The following is a 19,255-nucleotide window of genomic DNA, read 5'->3' on the forward strand; positions in this document are numbered from 1 at the left end:
ACTGCTTCCAAACCTGCAAGCTGTGACTGGGGTCAGCTCACTACTGTATCTAGGTTTAGGGAGGAATCTTGCAACTCTAGAAAAGTAATTCTTAGCACACTCCCTTTTTAAGGGAATTTCTACTGTTGCTCAGATGGTGGCCTCCTCGCTCATAGTGCCCAGACCAGTGACAGACACGTACTTCGTTTCCTGCTACCAGTGGTCCTAATCCTTTTCGCTTTGCATAAACATTGGAAGAATAGAAATATGCTCTCTCAGCAGGAGGCTGATAACACCATTTCTAACCACACTGGCTTATTGCAGGAGAGCCAAACCACACCTTCAGTGATGTTGAAAGGAATTGCTCAGAGTGCTATTCTATTAAAATCTATTAAATAAACAGAAGTCATGGTGCCAGGGTAGAGCACAGCACAGCGGGTAATAGTCAAGTACAGCCTGAAAATCTGCATTTATGAAAATGCAAGAAACCAAAACTCCATCCTTTGCTATACTCAAAATCTCAAGAAATCCAATCAGTTCAACAAGCAGAAACATCCAAAAAAAAAAGTGCATGTGCAAGCAGGTACAACCAGATACCCCTTTAAACAGAGAACTGACAATGATCACTTAGCCTTAATGATTTAACCATTCATCAGAGGCAACTACCTTTCTGGTGCTTCAGCTATAATAGAAGAGCAAAGAACATTTCTGAATGCAATTACAACAGCACACAAACCTGTTTCTGTAAACCACGAAGAGGTAGAATTTGGGTTGACAGTCTCAAACTTCACCACCTGGTTGAAGTCTCTTCCTCTACTGACACCGACACAAACTAAAGGAAATTCCTGCTCAGGGACTACCAGCATTTCAAACAATCTCAGTGGACAAGGTACAGGAAAATCTATGTGCTAGAGTAAGAAACAAAAATAGATATTAGAAGGGAAACAAGTTTAGTCTCAGTTGCTATTAGCTATTTTAACTGTATGGTAAATTTTGTGCCATGCATTTTCTAACATTAAGTTTACTTTTTCAGATAACAGTAATTGATAGATACAAAAAGCCTGAGTTAAGAAGTTTAGAGAGTCTTCATGCTGATGCAGTTAAAATAAGATAGGATGACTTTCATCACATGTGTGCTGTGCAGCTGCCCATAGATGACAAGAGTGCTATACCCGTCATTGCTCTCCCCAGCTATGGCGTCTCTAAGCCTTGTTTCCCAGGCTGATCAAGTTATAGCAGCTGCCTCTCTATAAACATGAGTCCACCCTGGCTCCATCTCTTCAGGTGGTGTCCGACGGGGAGATAACAAGCATTTCTGGGCACATCCAGTGTCACAAAGCATAGAATAAGTGGCCACCTTCTCTCTGGTATGGGAACAAGCCCACTGTTAACCCATGTTATCACTCCACTCTGCCATGTCTCAGTCTGTCAGCCAGAGTTTTTTTACTGTGCAACTAAAAGGCAACGTTCATGGCTTTGTTCTTTAACTGAAATGCACCACAAAACCAAGAACATGCCTATAAATATTTTGAGTCAGTTAAGACATATTACACATTTAAATAGCTATTTTCAATGTAATTTAACAGAAACCAAGAGAAAAGTCTAATAAATCAAGAAATGGCTAATACTTATTTCTTAACAAGTCATTACAAGATAAATAGAAGGGAACACGAGAGTATTTCACCTTATCGTAATATTACCTTGATTAACATAAATTTTTGCATGGGTTCAAACCATTCTAACAAAACAATGCTAGACTGTAGTGCTCCACAAAGGTACTTGCTGCCTGTGTAGGGATTCCTCACTGCCAAAAAAGGAGAGGTAGAGTACATTAGTGTACTAAGCAAATACAAATTATAAACAATTTCCAAGTAAATAACAGTCCATACACTTTAGGAAAATAACCACCACTCTAATCTTTTTATATAAGGAAGCTGCTGAAAAGTCAACATCCACATTATGAAAATGGTGACAGTGAGCATGCTGGAGCAGAGGCTGTGCCCTTCCACCGGGCATGAACAGCTAGTAGCTGGTGCCAAATAAGCCATAATAAACATGACTCTCACAAGAGCACTGTGGTATGTTTCACCCCTCCAAGTCAAAATATTTTTTTTATTTTTTTTAAGACTGGTAGGTGGGATTTACTATTTTAGATAGTCTTAAAAAAAAATAGTTGACTGCATACACATTTGAAGTAACTTGCTCCACCATCTTCGTTTACCTAAGCTATCTCCAAATCATCATGAGAAGCTGTTAAAGAATGGCTTTTTCTGTGACACACAGACAGTTATCCAGCAGGCACTGAACAATCACTGTCACTTGTGAACTGCTTAGCTGCCTTCCAAGCACTGTCACAGCGAGTCTGAAATCCAGGAGCTATATATTTCTGATGAACACTTCTAAGTCAGCAGGAAATTAAGTTTTTTTTAAAGTGACATCATCTATTTCCACTCAACTGCTGCTCTTCTGTTGTTTGTCAGAACTCAATAAAAAATTGGAAGAGAACAATAAAGTTGCAAAATTGGGCACTGTGAAATCTGAAGTTTCACAACTTCAGTTCTACAGTATTGACAAAATTTCACTCCTTAAGCACTGCCAGCATCTCCATTAAGACGAACAAGTGTTACTTTGCACTTTGTATAATTATATCTGAAGACCAGATTTTAAAGTGCAGTAAAGTGACTGTGGGCCATCAGGCAATTAATTAACAACACAGTTCAGATAACGAGCTTCTACAATCCAGTACTATCTACAGAAGTGAAATACACTCATGCTACCTTACTGCCAAGGAAATCCACTAGCTAGCAATCCCTTGGCACCTTAAACATCAAAGCTTAATTTCATTAATCCAAGTTCTCACTCAACATCAGTCAAACTGACTGGACACTGCAGCAAATGAGGCTTGGCGTGACCCTTAGTAAGGCTGAATTCCGCAGCAGAAACCACAAAACGTGCAGTTACCAATACCTGTAAGGTGGAGAAACAAGACCAGAAGTTCTTGTTTTTTTCTGCCTCCGGTGGCACTGCTGCTTCCCCCAAGGGATACTTATGCTGCCAGCAGGAATGCAGGCTCCGGCTGCATGTAATAAGTAGGGCAGGAAAGGGCAATCTATCACTTCTCCCCTTGGATCTGCCTTTTGCAGCTGCCCTTGTTGCCATCACAATTATCACTTATGCCTATCATGGAGGAAGGACTCCAGGCTTACTAGGCTAAGCTACCTCTGAATGCTAGGACAGCAGACTCCCCCCATAATGCCAAGTCCCATGGCACTCTTGTTAAGTTCTGTGCCTGTTAGTATAGATACAGTAAGATTACAGAGGAGCACACCACCAGGTTTCTCATTGCATAAAGAGACCTGAAAACATATGGACTTCCAAATTAATTTTCATGTCAAAGCCAGCATTCATACCTACTCTGATCCCTGTCACTCCACCCCTTTGGGTGTTCCCTTCAGCATCCATTAACATTCACAGCTTGACTTGATGCCTTAATTAGGGCAAGGCCTGGATATACACAGTACATATCATTAACACCCTACCACACCCTAGAGGATTTATATCCCAGAAAAAGTCAAGTTTTAACAGGTGAGCTAGATAAAGAAGTGATAACAAACATCAGATGGTTTAGCAATATCGCAGAGATTTTTGTCAGGATAAATGACAGATGCTCGCTTACCACTGAGTGTCTGAAAATCTCCTGTATAATACAACACCTCACACCAAACATTTGATTACAGAACACCAGGTGAAACATTTCCAGGGACAAGAGCGTTGGTTTGGGTTGGTCTGGTTTTTTTGTGGGTTTGGGTTTTTTGGGGGGTGGGTGGTTTTTTTGTTTTGTTTTGTTTTTGGTTTTTTTGTTTGTTTGTTTGTTTTGGGGTTTTTGTTTGTTTGTTTTTTGTTTTTTTAATCTATCTGCCCCGTCCCCCTTTTAACACAGTGCAGCTTTGACACTTCAGTAGCTGGCACTTTGAACACACTATAAAGGCTTCAGAGACAACACTGTCCTCAACTGAAAATACTCCTTGCTTTTTATCATCCAGTATTGATAACTGGAATTTGTGCTAGCAAGTCAGGCTACTTAAGCCTGATGGTAACTTCTTTAAGTCACTCCATCCATGGAGATTAGGTTCTTCCTGAGGGCTGGTTTAAATTTGACAAGCATTCTGCTTCTCTGCATTTCTTGAGAATTACCTTTAAACATAAAGTGTGAAATGGGAAAGTTTTCACTGCTTAAACACAAGGACTAACCTGAACGAGCTCACTGTCTGCAAATGCATAGTTTCATAATAATGACAAGTGTCTCTTCTCCCTTTACTTCCTAAACCTGACTCAGTAATCTTAATACTGTCACCATCTGTATGGCTTCTTGGCATTTGTTCTGCAGATCTTTACTTACCAACACAACACTTCTGACACCATTTAGTGTCAGGAATTTTTGTAGACACTGCAAACTTCCTACAAGATATAAATACAGAATTATTGATCAACTAAAACAATCAAATTAATTCGCTTTTTAGAGAGTTGTTGGTGGGAAAATTATATTTGCCCCCCAGAAAAACTAAAAATACATTTATTTGTATTTCTTCTCAAAATGATATACCTAGAACATACATGGTGATCCCTCTGTTAGTACTGAGATGCTGCTCAGTTATGCAGCATTATGAATGCAGTTAAAAGTCAGGAATGGAGAGGAATAGGTACCTCAGTACCTTCAAGTGTCATTTACCACTATCTCTTGCTATTTAATTATATGTATTTATACACATGCCTGGATAGTCTATTGGTACTCCCATGATCATTCTTCTTTGTAATGCTGTAACTTATTGCATCTTGTGCTGGATACTACACAAAGTCGACTCTTGTCCCAAGGACATTATAGTTCGAAGACAAGACATGTGGACCCAAGGGGTGTGGGAAATGATGCCGTACTGGATAGCTTGTTGGGCCACAGTCCTTGCAAACTCACAGCTTAAACTTTGCAAAACTTTTCATAGGCAGCACAGCATGCCTTCCAAGAGGAGGTCTGAAGGAGGACTGGAAGGCAGCTTTGCAAGATCTCTTCTCATGTGCAGGGGACACTCCCTGAGAATCATGAAAACAATTACTTGAAAGTTTATCAGATAAACCAGGGAAGATGTTGCTATTTGCTGGAAGGGGGAATTGGTGTTTCTGTACAGACTAGAAGACAATAGACAGTATGGAGATTGGGCACAGTAGCCTTGACAGTAAAAGTAACTAATTTGATGCTGTAGAAAAGATGGGAATAAGTGGAGTGATAGACAGATGCTGCAGTCAAAGCTATGAACTGGGAAAATACTTGCATAGCATTTCAAATGAACTGTCCAGAAGTGACTGACAATGCAGCAGCACTGAGCAGCATGAAAACTGAGTACTGGCCAGAAATTCTGGTTGGAAGAAGTCATGGAAGGTTTGAAAGGAACTGATCGAGGACAATCAAGGGAAAGAAGCTGGAAAGGAGACTTATCACAGATGTATTTTCTGCTACTGAATGTTTGCCTACCGAGTATCGTAAGTTGAGCTTAGATCATTTTGCAGATGAATATACGAACCTCACAAATTACTTTGAATTCTATTTTGCTTTGCATTTTTTCTACCAAACACTTTGCTTTTAACATTATCTACATTCTTCATGTAGCGCTCATCATCGTGGTATCCAGGAACTTGCTGAAGAATACACTTTGTGGTCTGGGAGGAAAGAAAATTATGCTCTTCTACATACTTCAAATGTACTACTTCTACCTGGCTAAATGTTACTACCCTGATGCCTTACAGCAAGGGATAAAACAGCAAAATGGATTATCTAAATGAATCTCTCCTGCCTTTGGCTTGGCACTCGCACATTCAGGTTGTGCTGCATTTTTCTTGGGAAGTGACATGACTGGACAAGAAATTTTCTGAGCCCTCTGCAACTTCGCTGAGGTGTCATTCCAGGCTGAATGTAGTCTGAAGGCTTTCCTCACATGACCCTTATGATAATTATGGTTATTAGTCCACTGCTGATGCAGTCCTCAAGCCAAAGTCACCCAGCCAAAATCAGTTTGGAAGAGAGAGGAGCAGAACAGTGGTGCAGGCACACAGAGGACAACTCAAAGCACAAATTATTCCTTAGGTAATTAGAATTTAGTCTCTAGGAAAAACACACTTTTCAGACAAGTGCTGCACCATTATGTTTGCAGATGACTGAACTTTCAGTTCAGCCTTTCCTGAATCCAAGATTCAGCCTTTCCTGAATCCAAGAATTAAATGTTAATAGGCTGTTAATAGAACCAAAGGTAGCAGAGAATCAGGTCTCCTATAATACAATTTCCTAAGAGAATGCCTATTATATGAGAAGAACCAGCGATTCACTATGCACTTTAAGAATCAAAGGTTTCTCTGCAAACTGGATTAGTGTTACTGCCTCCTCCTCCTCTTGCATTTGAATGGGCTCCTAAGGCTTGTTTGGCAGCCAGGACTGTACCCAGTCTCTGGGATTTTGTATGCGCTTCTTAGTACATAAAGTTGGAGGGACTGCACACACAATGTGCTGTAGGCATTTGAGGGCAAAAGTACCTTCTACATTGGGCTGCAAAAAATGACCAGCCAATGATGAATGTCAAATCTGTACTCCAGTTCTACTCTTCCCAGCTTTAAAATAACCCATGAGCCCACTCCCTCTGCAGTAAGAGATTACACATCCCCACTTTTTTTTTTTTTTTTTAATAAAAAGATAGTGGCCAGAGTAATTAATGTAAGATCACCATTTCTATTTGCCTGAAATATCACAGGTACACAATACTGACCCTAGATTTTGTTTAGCATCAAGTACAACCAGGATTTACCATACTAGACTATACCTGAAAAGAGCTATGCCCAGAAACAAGAGGCTTCATGGCAAGAAGGTAAGATGTATCAAAACCCATTTCTCTAATAGGAGTATATTCACATCTTGATTCGTGTTAATTTAGGGGTCTACCCTCTGATTAATGCCCGTATGAGTTATTCGTAGCAATCTGTGAACAGAGCTCCACATTACTTGGTATTCCCAGAGTTTCACAAGCATATCCTGGACTCCCAGAATTAAGATATTCTGATATATCTGATGACGTGTATTTACCTGGGAAGTATTCGGTCAGGGAGTTTATGTGCTGGAATAGCAACGGGTAACTTTTGCATTTGCCTTGCATAATCAAAGAGTCCTGGTAGATTATGGGAATAAAGCTGAGAAGCTTTACCTAGAAATTAGAAAACAAAACCACACTTCAAATATGAAACCAAATGTTTACCAGCACCCCCACTCAAAGATAGCCCAGTAACTTACCGGATATTGATAACAAGCAATTGTTCATGACATATAACCACGTACACCTTCGAGGAAATAGCTGATAAAGGGAAGGAAAAACAAAGAAAGAAAAGCATTCAGTTTGATATACACAAAATGTGAGCACATTAAGTTGATCAATTAATATCTGCATAGACGACAGGACAGAACTAATACTGACTTGCTTTTTGTAGCAGAAATTAGCTTAAGCCAAGTAATGTTTACCTGGATTCCAGAGTTAATTCAGAGTAAATCTTAGGCACACACACTATATTTAACATACACATTAACATGTAGACAATTAGCACATTTTATATTCATGTCTTCAAGTATACTGTAATTAGCCCACAAGATATCATTATAAAAATCAATCTATCCTTTTTCAAAAATTTTAAAAACCACCAAACTTTCTCCTTCAAAGTAGAAAAGCTTAACGACACAAACTTCAGTAAACAAAGCATGGTCAAACCATAGCCGTTCTAAAGCCTGTGATAGTCCAAATCTCTTGAAACAATTAAAACTGGCCCTTGACGTGACTCTCCGTCTGCATATTATTACACATTTCACTTAAATGATCAAGGAATGCAACAAATGGTCAAGACAGAATTGTTATTTGTCAAATCCCACAATTACTGGAAAGATGGGGCTTAAACCAACAAGACATCCTTTAAAAAAAAAGATAAAAAAAAGATGGTACTTTTTTTCCCTCCCGCATAACTTCTGGAGCTTGTTGCCACAAGAGGTCATGGAGGTGGAAAGTATCAACACTGTAAATGAGGGATTAGACACACGCATGTCCAACAGGTCCACAAATGGACACAAAAAGCAAATAGGCAGGGACCCTCCAACATCCCCAATTCAATGACTGTGGTGGAGTCTGAGGAGAACGGTCAGCAGACAGTGGCCAAGCTCATGGGCATTTCCTACTGCCGCTTTAGAAAACAGACTATCGGGCTAGACAGGCCACTCAGGAGGACATATTTTTTGCTCTTAAAGAAAAAAAAACAACAAAACAAAAAAACCCCACCAAACAACAACAACAACAAAACCCCTCACTACTGGTTTATTAGAAAGATTTGAAGAGATCTGTAAATTAATTGAAAGATTTTTCTGCCAAAGAGCAAGAGATTCATCTTGAAGCTGTGATAACTCCTGGAAACATACGTTATTTCTGCTTTGTCCATTGGTGAAGTGGAATGTAGTGAAAAATAACCAAGGATACTACTTTTGCTTTTACACTGAACTGTATCAGACCTAGAGAGTAAACAATTAAGTGAAACAGAACTTGAAAATGCTATTAAAGCCCTACTGCCTGTTACCATAAATAACGATGTAATAAATGGTTAGCACAGAGGGTGCACTTCTATTCCTGAAGTCTTCTCATAACCTAGACACACTGTAAGAAAATCCGATGGTAATAATCTACCAGCCTGGCTGTATTGAAATTAAATGTGCAACTTTGACCTTCTGTAGCTGCATAAGCATATTGTGACTTAGTAGGTTTGGATCTGAGAATTAGGGAAGAACAGCAATACTCCAAATTTGCAGGTTGATTGACCTGTCACTCATTCCTCCTGTTCCACACAACTGGCTGTTTTTACAAGCATCTCTTCTCATCTTTAAGTGCTTATTAAAACATTTCCCTAAAAGCTCACTAGGCAATACACTACAGAACATGGTGCTTAGAGAAAACAAGGATGGATATGAGAGCATGAGTTTCATTACACCTGTTCTCCTTGCCAATTTGGGAAAACAAAACAAAACACCACCAAATCAAAATTAAAAAAAAAAAATCAAACAAAACTTTCCTTTGTCTACCTGGCCTACAAGAATTATTGTATTAGTAGTATTTTTCAGGGTAGGTTTTACAACTGCAATGTAGCAGCAGAGAGGTACCTGAGCTAAGTTTAAACTAGCTAACTCAGGCACCAGTATGATTACGGGTTACATGGAGCTCAGTGCAAGCTAGCTAGGCCTTCTTCTCAACACAACAGACATATCTACAACGTCTGGACCCTGGAAGATGAACAAACACCAGTGCCTCCAGCTTACAGTGTGAAGGCTGTCCTTGCAAATTCCTCCATCTTGATGGCAGATGCATAGCTCCCTAAGTTAGGGAGAAGGCAGGAAAGAAAACAAGTCTCTTAGAGATTAACAAAAGATCTGGAGAAAACACCATACAGAAAAGCCTGCAATCGGCATTTCCCCCTCCCCACTATCCCCTAAAAAAAATTTACTATTTTAAGATTCTGCAAAGACAGAGTTTTAATTGGGATTCAGTAAGCTGAGTCTCATCATCAAAGCCGCTTTTAAGACCAAAAGAATGGAATCTAATGTATAAAGGATCTCCTTGCTTCCCTGTAACCGAAACACAATGTTTGTTGCAAATACTCTATCTTGTAACAAAGCTTTAAAGAAAATAGAAAAAAATTCATCCAAAATACATCAGGGAAATTCCATACTATTTAACAAATCATTTAACTGCAAGACAATGCACAATGATGAAGTTCAACACATTGATATACACAGATCTCCTATTTAACCATGGTTCAGCCTACAAAAAACTTACACATGATTGAAAGGTATCCTCAATAGTAAACATTTGAGGTAATTCTCAGTGTAGCTAGTGCCTATTTAACTGTAGTAAAGAATTTTTACAAGGATTATACAACATTATTCTGAGTGGCTAAAAAAAAGTGACAAAGATGTATTTTTTTTTCCAAAAATATAAGAACAGAAATATACCTGCTCCATTGATGTTTCATGAAGTTCATTGAGGTTCAGTGTGTAAATACCTTCTTCTGCACCAAATATCAAGTACTGATCTGCAAACACAAACAAAAAAAATGTAGAAATCCTGATTTAAGGAAGGTGTGTTTCATAAGAGTATGCAGCTCTTTACCAAAAAAAGACTTAAAACAATTACATGCACTGAAACAAATCAACCTTTAATAGTTATGGTGTTTGAAAGCATGGAAAATTAATCTTGCTAAGGAAGCTTAAATTTGTGGATGGGCATGTTTTAAGACATCAGGAAAGATCAGACTTTTTTTTGTGACTAACAATTGGAATAAAAAACAGCAGTGATATAACCATAAGCAAGAATTCATGTGAATAATTTCCTCATATATAGATTACCCTACTTAGACATTTCCATATATTTTGTGACATATTCATAGACTTCTTTTGGAGTACTTCAACAGCAATATTGACTGGAGCATTTTTTCAGTACTTTGTGGGTGCCTCACTTCTTTAACATAATTAATACCCTGGATTGCATTTAGGCATGCGAATAAGACAGACACCTCATATTGAGAAGACGTCAACTGCAAAAGATTGACTTCTGTAATTTCAGTTTCTAAAAAACCTAAGTATTTTCTTGCTTACTGGCTCAGTAGCATGTCTATACAGCCTATAATCAAAAGGTGAAATTGCAAGCTATGTGAGTACAATGTTACCAATTATCCCTTTCATCGAGCTATTTATTTTTGCATACATTTTAGTGCTTTATTAAGACAGTTGCAGAAACCTGTAGGACCAGAAAGATGGGGGGGTGGCAGGATATCAAATGAATGATGAGAGAAATCAGCCTCAACTAGGACCTCCATAAGTCAGATTTTTTTAAAAATAAATTACGATTGGCATTTTTTGGACTAAAATGTTGTGAAGAGTCTTTAATCAAAACCAAAAAAATGGTGTGTGGTTTTTTTTACCTTTGATATGTAATTTATTCTTTTTAATCAAAGCTGAAAACCATGCCCCATATATCTTAACATAATTTAAAAAACAACATTGAACTTCAGACAGAAGCAGCATAATTAAAGAAGAACTTCTGCTTATATAAATAAACCTATTTTACAATATGTCTATTTTAAAAAGAATAGCCTTGCTCATCTAAGCACTTTTGAAATCCAAGGAGAGGACAAAATGGGCAAAATATATGTAACATACTACCTCTCGTATCTGGATTTATCCATGATGTTGCACAATGAATTTTTAATGGACAGCCATTGAAAACCTTTGAAAAGCAAGCACCCATCTGCAGAAGTAAAAACAATTTAAGATATACGTATGAAAAATTAAAATATAACATTTCCAATAGGATTATTTTTACTTAAAGTAGTAACAAAAGGTTAAGAGTCGTTTCATTTGCCATGAGGAAAATAACCTCATCCAGACAACAAGTTGACAAAGGGATTTTTTTTTTTTTTAAAGTGATTTTTTCCTTTGCGCGTAAGACCTTTCGGAACAAACATACCAGAATTAGCATTTCAGAATCAGCTCTTAAATTAACAGTCTAAGCACATACTTACTACAGAGGTGACAAACCTGAAAAAGGTTCCTGAATTTTGTGACTTTAGAAAGCCTCGACAGAGAAACTTTATTCTTGCCGTATTTCACACATCTAAAATAAAACTCTAGGTCATGCAACAATCAAAATCTTAGTCTCAGATGCTCTATTAGTTGTTTTGAATTAACTTATTTTCAATATTGATTCCTTCCCAAAGGGAAACCTCTGGTAGAAGATCCCATACTTTGTTCAGAATAACCCTAATAAACTCAGTTTGCCTATTACATAAGTGTCTTGCATAGTGTAATATAATCAATCTCCCCATCTTGCCCCTAGTGAAGTGCAAGCGTTTGTAGGCATTTATAAGAATGCTTAGTAAATTTGCTTCAAGATGACAGAAAAGCAAAAGCCAGGGCTTCCTCCTTTCCCCTCAAACATCAACATAACAATTACTTGTCCTATTTTGTTAGGAAACAGAACTGATCGATAATACCGTAGATGGAAAAGAATGATGCAGTATTAAACAACAATTAGTCAAGTGAAATGTCACCATTTATCAAATGATGGTCAAACATAAGAACCAGTCATAGGTAAGGGTTGCCATCCTGACTATAAGCAGGTATCACCTTTACGCAAAGCTACATACTCTGTAATACAGCTACAGAATGGCAATGTTTTCACTTTATATTAATACTTTGTGAATTACTATCGATCTATAAACTGAATTAACCAAATAGCTCTTGTGTTAACATTTGGACAATTTTTTTTGTTAACCTGTTGCTGAATAAGAAAGTCTGCACACATTTCAGTCACTTCTGACCATAGTTTAGTTTAATAAGAAAAGAAAAAGAACTTCATAATTAACCCTTTAAAATGAAAAGCAGCAGAAGTTAGACCCTTCTTTGTGCTTCGGACATCTCTCACTCTCGCATCGCTATAATGAAGTCCATGAGTTTGTCCACATATACTTATGTGAGGGAAGAATCACATTCATTAAGGTAATCAGCAAAATGTGAAAGACCCCGTTGCACAAAGACAAAGGGTCTAGTGCCACTGCAGAAGTCTGGGTACAAAGGCAGGGAGCTGGCTGCTTGCTAGACAATGAGATGATCCTTCTGCAGGCATAGGAACAGAAGTAAGAGAAAAGATACATGTGAGGCAGGAATATGAGAAGATATTGACACAGAGTGACCTCAAGGTACTGACAGCTTCCACGTTATCAAATCCCTTAGCAGCAAGGAGTTTGAAGGAGGGATGATATCAAGAAAAACAACAAAGGGATTTTTTGGGTGGTTTTATGGAAGCCTCTTCCCAAGTGCGCAGGGCACTGAAAGGCACTCAACAGAAAATACAGATAACACTCAAAGCTCTGATCTCCTAGAATACTGTTAGGTGTTTCTGCTGCTCCTGTAACCAGCTATGCAATTCTCCTTGACCCTTTCCAAGCACTGAAGAGAGATGCTGCACAGTGGAGGGAAGCTGTGCTCACTGCTAAGACCTAGTTGAGCTCTGCAGTGATAAGTTGGATAAGAAAGAAGGAGATGGAGATCAGAAAAGACTAATCATTTTCCTCTGGCCATTCTCAGCCCTGATCTCCAGGAAGCCTGCAGAGCCAAGATGCTGCTGCAAATGCCTCAGAAGGGTAAACAGAGCCTGAGGGTATCATCTCTAAACACCAAACAAATCTCAAGGACACAGCTGAGAATCAGACAAATTATTGAACTGAGTTGCTAGTGGGGAAAAAAAGAAAACCACAAACGTGAAGTAAAAGGCTGAAGCAAGGCTGCTTGGTCTGACTGCTGCCATTGGAGGCGTTTAAGTCTTGGGGGAATTCCAGCAGGCAGGGCATTCCCTCATTGGTAGGATCTAACAGGTCTCCCTGTGCTGCAAGCCACCCAAAATAGCAGGGAAAAACAAACTACCAGACTGGGTTATTAAGAAAGTTGAACACTCTAGAGTCACAGGCAACCATGCAGATACCATTTTAAACAGAGCCCCAGAACACCTAACTATTTCAGACGATAGTGAGAACGCAAAACACTTCTTACCACTTGGCAACATACTTAAAAACCACAAATAAAAAAAAACCCCAAACAAACAAGAATCAGAACAATGATGTACCACAGAAAAAGAACAGAAGAGACCGAAATATTGTCAAAGTTTTACTTGCGGTAGCAGGGTATTTGTTAAATAAGACTCCCAGGTGATGTTAGGATGCAAAATATGCTCCCCAATAGAGAAAAGTAAAAAGTCCAGTAATCCCAATGACCTGTGAGAAAAACCCCTTCCTTACCCAAATTTTCATTATTTGGCAACTGATGGAGACAGCAGGCAGAGGAACATGTAAGTGCCAAATCAGTCTTCAACACTTAACAGGAAGGTTAGAAAGTTTGTTATACATAAAAGGTAGGGGGTGATGAGGGAAGGGGAAAAGAAGGGAAAGAGTTTCTAGCCTGAGGACCAGCAGAACCAGAGAATTAGCGCACTACAAAGACGTATGAACACGCAGAGAGCACTCCAATACCCAAAGACTCATTTGATCAGCTTCAGAAGTTTTCCCATTTTAGTCAGTCTCTTTTTACAGCTTCATTATATTAGCAACTCACAGTCATTCTCTGATGGCCTGCCCCTGAGGTTTGTGGCAAAAGTTCAACACATATGACTTCACCTTGAGCTATTCTACTTTCTATTTTATTTCCCCCTCCCCACGATGATTCGGTCCTTTTCAATACTAGGAGTGCTTCCAAATTTCTGTCATCCACTAGTTTAAAGTGCGCACTCCTAGGCCATGCATTTAGTTTAATAAAACAGGATTGACCTCAATAAACAAAGCTAAACATATCAAGAATTCAGAGCTCTGGAACAATCCTGTGCATTTATGCAAGGGATTATAGTTCTAAGGAACAGAAGCATGACATCTACCTTAACCTGTCCTGCTTCTCTAAAACAGGTAGGAAGCAGAAAATAATATCATTTGCACTTACACATCCTTGTAGCAATTTTATTTTCTTATCCAAAGATAAGAAGCTTACCTGCCTTAGGAGTAACATAATAAAAAGGTTAGTTTAAAATCAGGTTAATCCCCTGTTTGGTGCACAGCACAACTACATGAATGCATGCTCCAGCACACGAGGAGGAGAGTGGTGAGGGCAGAAACAAACGGTCAAGAAGAAGGAAAGACTGGCTCTTCTGGTCGCGGTGCTGGCTAAAAGCACAGTGTCAGGTCTGCACAGATATTACAATGAAATTCTAGTTTGCTTTATGTTAGGAAGGTGCATATAGATGCCTGCAACAGTTATTTCCAGGCCTAAAGCATCTATGAATCCTATCTTCAGAAGTTTTGAAACCTGGAGCTGCATAATATAAACTTTGACCTATTTGCAATTCCCAAGAGGCATCAGCTCCTCAGATCAGTAAGTACCTTCAGTATGCGGAAAGTACTTCTGTGACATTAGTCACAGAACTCTCATTCACTTTTTAATGAAGGAAGCAAACAAAAACCTTCCAAAATGTATTTCAAGAGCACAAAATCAAGGGTGATTTCTGAAATACCATACCTGTAGCTACTCACTTTTATAATTAAAAAAAAATACTATAAACATTCAAAAAATGTAATCTCTCAGCTTTAGTAAGAAAACATGTCCTGCTTCCAACATGCATTTGTATGACTCAGTAATACTCACGTGTACTTTAGGTGTAGGAGGAAGGCCATTACTAATTGGTTTCTAGAAAATAAAAGTTAAAGTATGTTTACACTCACGTGCACATATGCATGAACATGCATATTCTCTCCCCACACTACAGCATAACCAAAATACAAGTCTAAAAATATTTTTTTAGAATGCTGTTAAAAGCACTTGATAAATAATTGAGCATAATTATATTAAGATAAAATAAAATGCCAATACTTATATCTACATAAGAAATAGATACAAAACCCTCCCTGCAGATTTTTTAAGACAATAATTAGAGTTGTGTTGTAAATTTCTACACTACACTAAATGGAAGGCACTAGGCACCTACTGGGACACTCTGCTGTGTCCAGTGCCACATGTACTAGATCTGAAAGCCATGGCTGAGCTTTGGCTACAGTCCCATTTTTAAGCATGAGGTTAGGCTGGAGACCTCCTTTCCAACCAACACTTCCATAATTCTGTATGAGTTTGCTAACCCCGGGTCTCTAGTGACCACACACCGCAAACTGCTAGTGTTATTTTCTTTCATTAAAACCTCTACTATGATTCCCTAATATCTCCTCATTGAATGTCCGCATAGTCTATAGCGCAACATTTTCACATTATGATGATGCCTGAAAGAACGCCATATCCAGCAATACAAAGTTTAAGCAATATTGCAGCAATTGTTCAACATTACAAGCAGAGTTAAACTCTATCAATCAGTGCCAGACCCACTTTCCTTTAGCAATTTCTCCTAGTAAAAACATGCTTCTGAAGAAACGTATTTTACAGGTAATACAGGAAACTTCGAACACAATTTCAAATGCCAAGTTCAAAGCAGTTCAGGAAATCATACTTTCCAAAGTATTGCCAGTATTACTGGCACTTCCTTAAAACAAAACAAAAAAGCACACAATATTTCTGCTCTATTTCCTCTTCACTTCTCTCAAAAGAGTGACATTCCCAACCTCATCCTTAGAAGAAGCCCCCAAAGACTGCAGTTTCATGTTACGTTTAATCTGATGTAACTAAAGATGTCCCACTCTCTCCTATCTCACATTTGCACTTTTGCATCATAGTAGAGTGACCACTCTGGAAGCCATTTGCTGCTTTGAGGGAAAAACTCATTTGGAAGAGGAGAAAGGGATGCAGGAATATTCCCCTTCCTCAGCTCACAGCTGGATCAGATTACACATGATGTAAAACTGCATTCTCCATGAGTGCAACTTCATGTGAGTATACGTAGCTCAAGTCTGACACTAAACCCAAGCTGCTAAACCCTGAAATCCAGAGCTCCAGAGGCCAGCAGGCAAACAGCTTGCATATCTGAACCCTCAGTCTACATTTCTCCATCTTTTTTCCCCCCTGAACACCAAAAAGCCTGTATGCCTACATCTGGGATAGGAGAAGGACTCATGTGGCAACAGCCCTGATTCAGCTCCTTTCCCAGGGCCAGCCAAATCCTCCAGCAAGCCATCAGGTGGCAGCACATTCCTTAATTTCCTCTTTTGCTTAAAGAGTCATTGCTCAGTACAACACATTACCTCTCTCTTGCAGGATCTCGCTCTCATTACATGTCTCTCAAGTATGTGAATACAAGCAAGCAAATCTTGTATATTCATGATTATGTTAGTTGCTAATGAAAACACCAACTCAAACTTCAGCTTAAGACTGTATCACAACGAGACGATCTAGCAAAACTGTGCTTTGATTTAAAGTAAACAAGATGCCATCCAGCATCATTTCTATACTGAAGAGTGCGCCCGCTCCTTTTCATTGCACATGTAAAAGAGTTGAGACAACTTTAAAATAACACCCAAAAGTTTAAATACATACCAGTATTTCTTTCTTTTCTTTCCTTGAAAAATTAGTGTCTCTAGCTTCATTCTGATGTGGTGATCCCTCTCTTTCACCATTTAATTGTACAGAAGTGACTCCATTACCTAGAAAGATTCATATTTTAAAATGTATTCTTCTATCTTCAACTCAAAGAGTAGTCTAGCATAAAAACAATTTTGAAGGGCCAAAATTTCCACTTACGTCAGAACACATTCCAATATCCTAATTTATTTCTAAAGCATACATGTTCCTCCATGTGCACATATAACCGTCTATAGAGCCATATTCAACTTAGTCCATGGCTTATGGTAATTAATACAACAAATCTATTGTGGGCATAAAAGGGCGTGCAGTCACAGTTATGAGGAAAAAGGTATTTAACATATCTAAAGAAAAACTTGGCTATAGCTAATGCTTCAATTATCAATTCTTCATAAATAGCCTTGAGGCGTTTCTTAGGACTGGATGCTTAAGCATTACAGTCACATCTGTAACACATCAACTGCAGTACTAAATATGTAGCAAAGGAAGAGCTATCAATTAAGAGTCAGAAATTAAGCTTGCTTAAAACAAGCCAGTCCAGGACAACTCTCAAAGCATTAGCCTTTAACAAAAGCATAAAAGGAACAGTCTGAGCAAACAATAAACAAACAGAATTACCTGCTATATTACCCAACCCAGTTCATTACGTATAAAAGCAAACTTTGAAAGCAAAACTCTATTCTTGACATGTCAAATGACAACAACAGTTGACACACAGGGACAGAATCCGAAACCTACATACAGGAAACCTTTTTTATTCCCTGCAACAATGCTGATACACTACAAAAGCCTGTTGCTTAGAAAAGCAATTGTGTCACCAATGGCATCAGCAGGAATAGTGTCAGTGACTTTACTAGAGGGTACCTTTGACCCTCTTAAGAGTTTAAGCACACTTTCTTCATGCATTTTGGCTTTCATGCACTTTCTGTTACTTGCCCACCACAGAAAAATTACCACAGTATGTTTTAATGTGTGCATAGGTGAGGATGTAGAAATAAAATCACATTCGATTATTTAAGAAATATTTGTATACTTCTTGGTGTCACTCTTATTACCTAAAGCACTAGATTTCTGCGGAGGTAACCGAGGAGGTGGCGGTCTGGGTGGAACCTGAGACGCAGATTTTGCTGGACTCTCTGATGTTGGGCATCTCTTGATTGTCCCTTGATTATCATTTTCAGAAGAATGAGTTTCTTGGGGGATAAAGATGGATTTAGGCTGAAAAAGACATAGTAATAATAAAAACATAATGAAAAAAAGATTCAAAGCATCCGTGTTACTTCTCAATGAGGAAAAAAAAACCCATGCAATATCTGGATCCTGGAACTTTCACAAGTAAATTGATAAAGCAACATGTTCTGCCATGCAAATTTCTTTCAAAAAACAAACTAGGAGGAAATGCATAGCAATAAGGAAAACCTTGTTATTGACAAAGGATGAATTCAAAATCATTGTATTCAAGTCATGCATTAAACAATTATTGGGCATGTGGGAATGTCACTGTTTATGACTACAGATAACCAAAGCAGATATTTAAGTAGAAACTTGGGAACATTCAATGATATGGCCAGAACCTTGTGTAAATATATACGGGATGTAACCACAAAGGGCAACGTTGCTTAGACACTGGCTGCACTAATGCTGCTTGTAAAATCCTTCTCAGTTATGCAAAGATAGATAGTGCAGGAGGGTAAGTAATCAAAGCTGCAGTTTTTTGTCTGACAGCTAGACAAAAATAAAAAAAAGTATTTTTTCTTTTTATTTTTGCTTATATTAAGATAACTTCAGTGTGAAAAGATTCACTTACTCTTCAAGTGGCAGCATGCAAAACCTAACCTGATCCAGGCATGACTCTGAAGATCACCTTTCAGACACCGAAAGTTAGCAAGCAGATGCTTTATTTGGCAGGTCTTTATTAAAAATTACTTGTGGCACTAAATTTTTTAACTATCCAATTTATTCCTTCCAAAGTATCAGAAGTGCAATTAGTCAGAAACAGCACTTCCATGCTGACAAATACCCTACAGTGGAAGACTTCATGCAGACTTGCAATTAAAGGCTATGAACATGTAGGTCAACCCCCTGGATATACCTTTGACTTAA

General features: G+C 38.4%; 1 protein-coding gene across 16 annotated transcripts in view; it reads right to left on the reverse strand.

Annotated features, from left to right (window-relative positions):
• MAP4K3 (mitogen-activated protein kinase kinase kinase kinase 3) overlaps positions 1 to 19,255 on the reverse strand; it is an 88,040-nt gene that overhangs the window by 11,380 nt on the left and 57,405 nt on the right. For 14 of the 16 annotated variants that reach the window (XR_015708302.1, XM_087775161.1, XM_087775158.1 and 11 more), the window contains 10 exons: positions 18,208 to 18,370; positions 17,108 to 17,214; positions 15,278 to 15,319; positions 11,258 to 11,342; positions 10,049 to 10,128; positions 7,304 to 7,364; positions 7,100 to 7,217; positions 4,379 to 4,437; positions 1,680 to 1,783; positions 716 to 887 (listed from right to left, as the gene is read on the reverse strand). Coding sequence is in view for 15 of the 16 variants with exons in the window: in XM_087775161.1 (XP_087631287.1) it covers positions 716 to 887; positions 1,680 to 1,783; positions 4,379 to 4,437; positions 7,100 to 7,217; positions 7,304 to 7,364; positions 10,049 to 10,128; positions 11,258 to 11,342; positions 15,278 to 15,319; positions 17,108 to 17,214; positions 18,208 to 18,370 (991 nt within the window). In the remaining variant the exon portion in view is untranslated. Of the gene's footprint in view, positions 1 to 715; positions 888 to 1,156; positions 1,344 to 1,679; positions 1,784 to 4,378; positions 4,438 to 7,099; positions 7,218 to 7,303; positions 7,365 to 10,048; positions 10,129 to 11,257; positions 11,343 to 15,277; positions 15,320 to 17,107; positions 17,215 to 18,207; positions 18,371 to 19,255 lie in introns of those variants that run through there. The other 2 variants (XM_087775150.1, XM_087775165.1) reach the window with 2 other exon arrangements.

This window comes from Nipponia nippon, unplaced genomic scaffold (assembly GCF_047370975.1).
Source record: "Nipponia nippon isolate SJK-2023a ecotype South Korea unplaced genomic scaffold, ASM4737097v1 scaffold_4, whole genome shotgun sequence".
NCBI lineage: Eukaryota > Metazoa > Chordata > Aves > Pelecaniformes > Threskiornithidae > Nipponia > Nipponia nippon.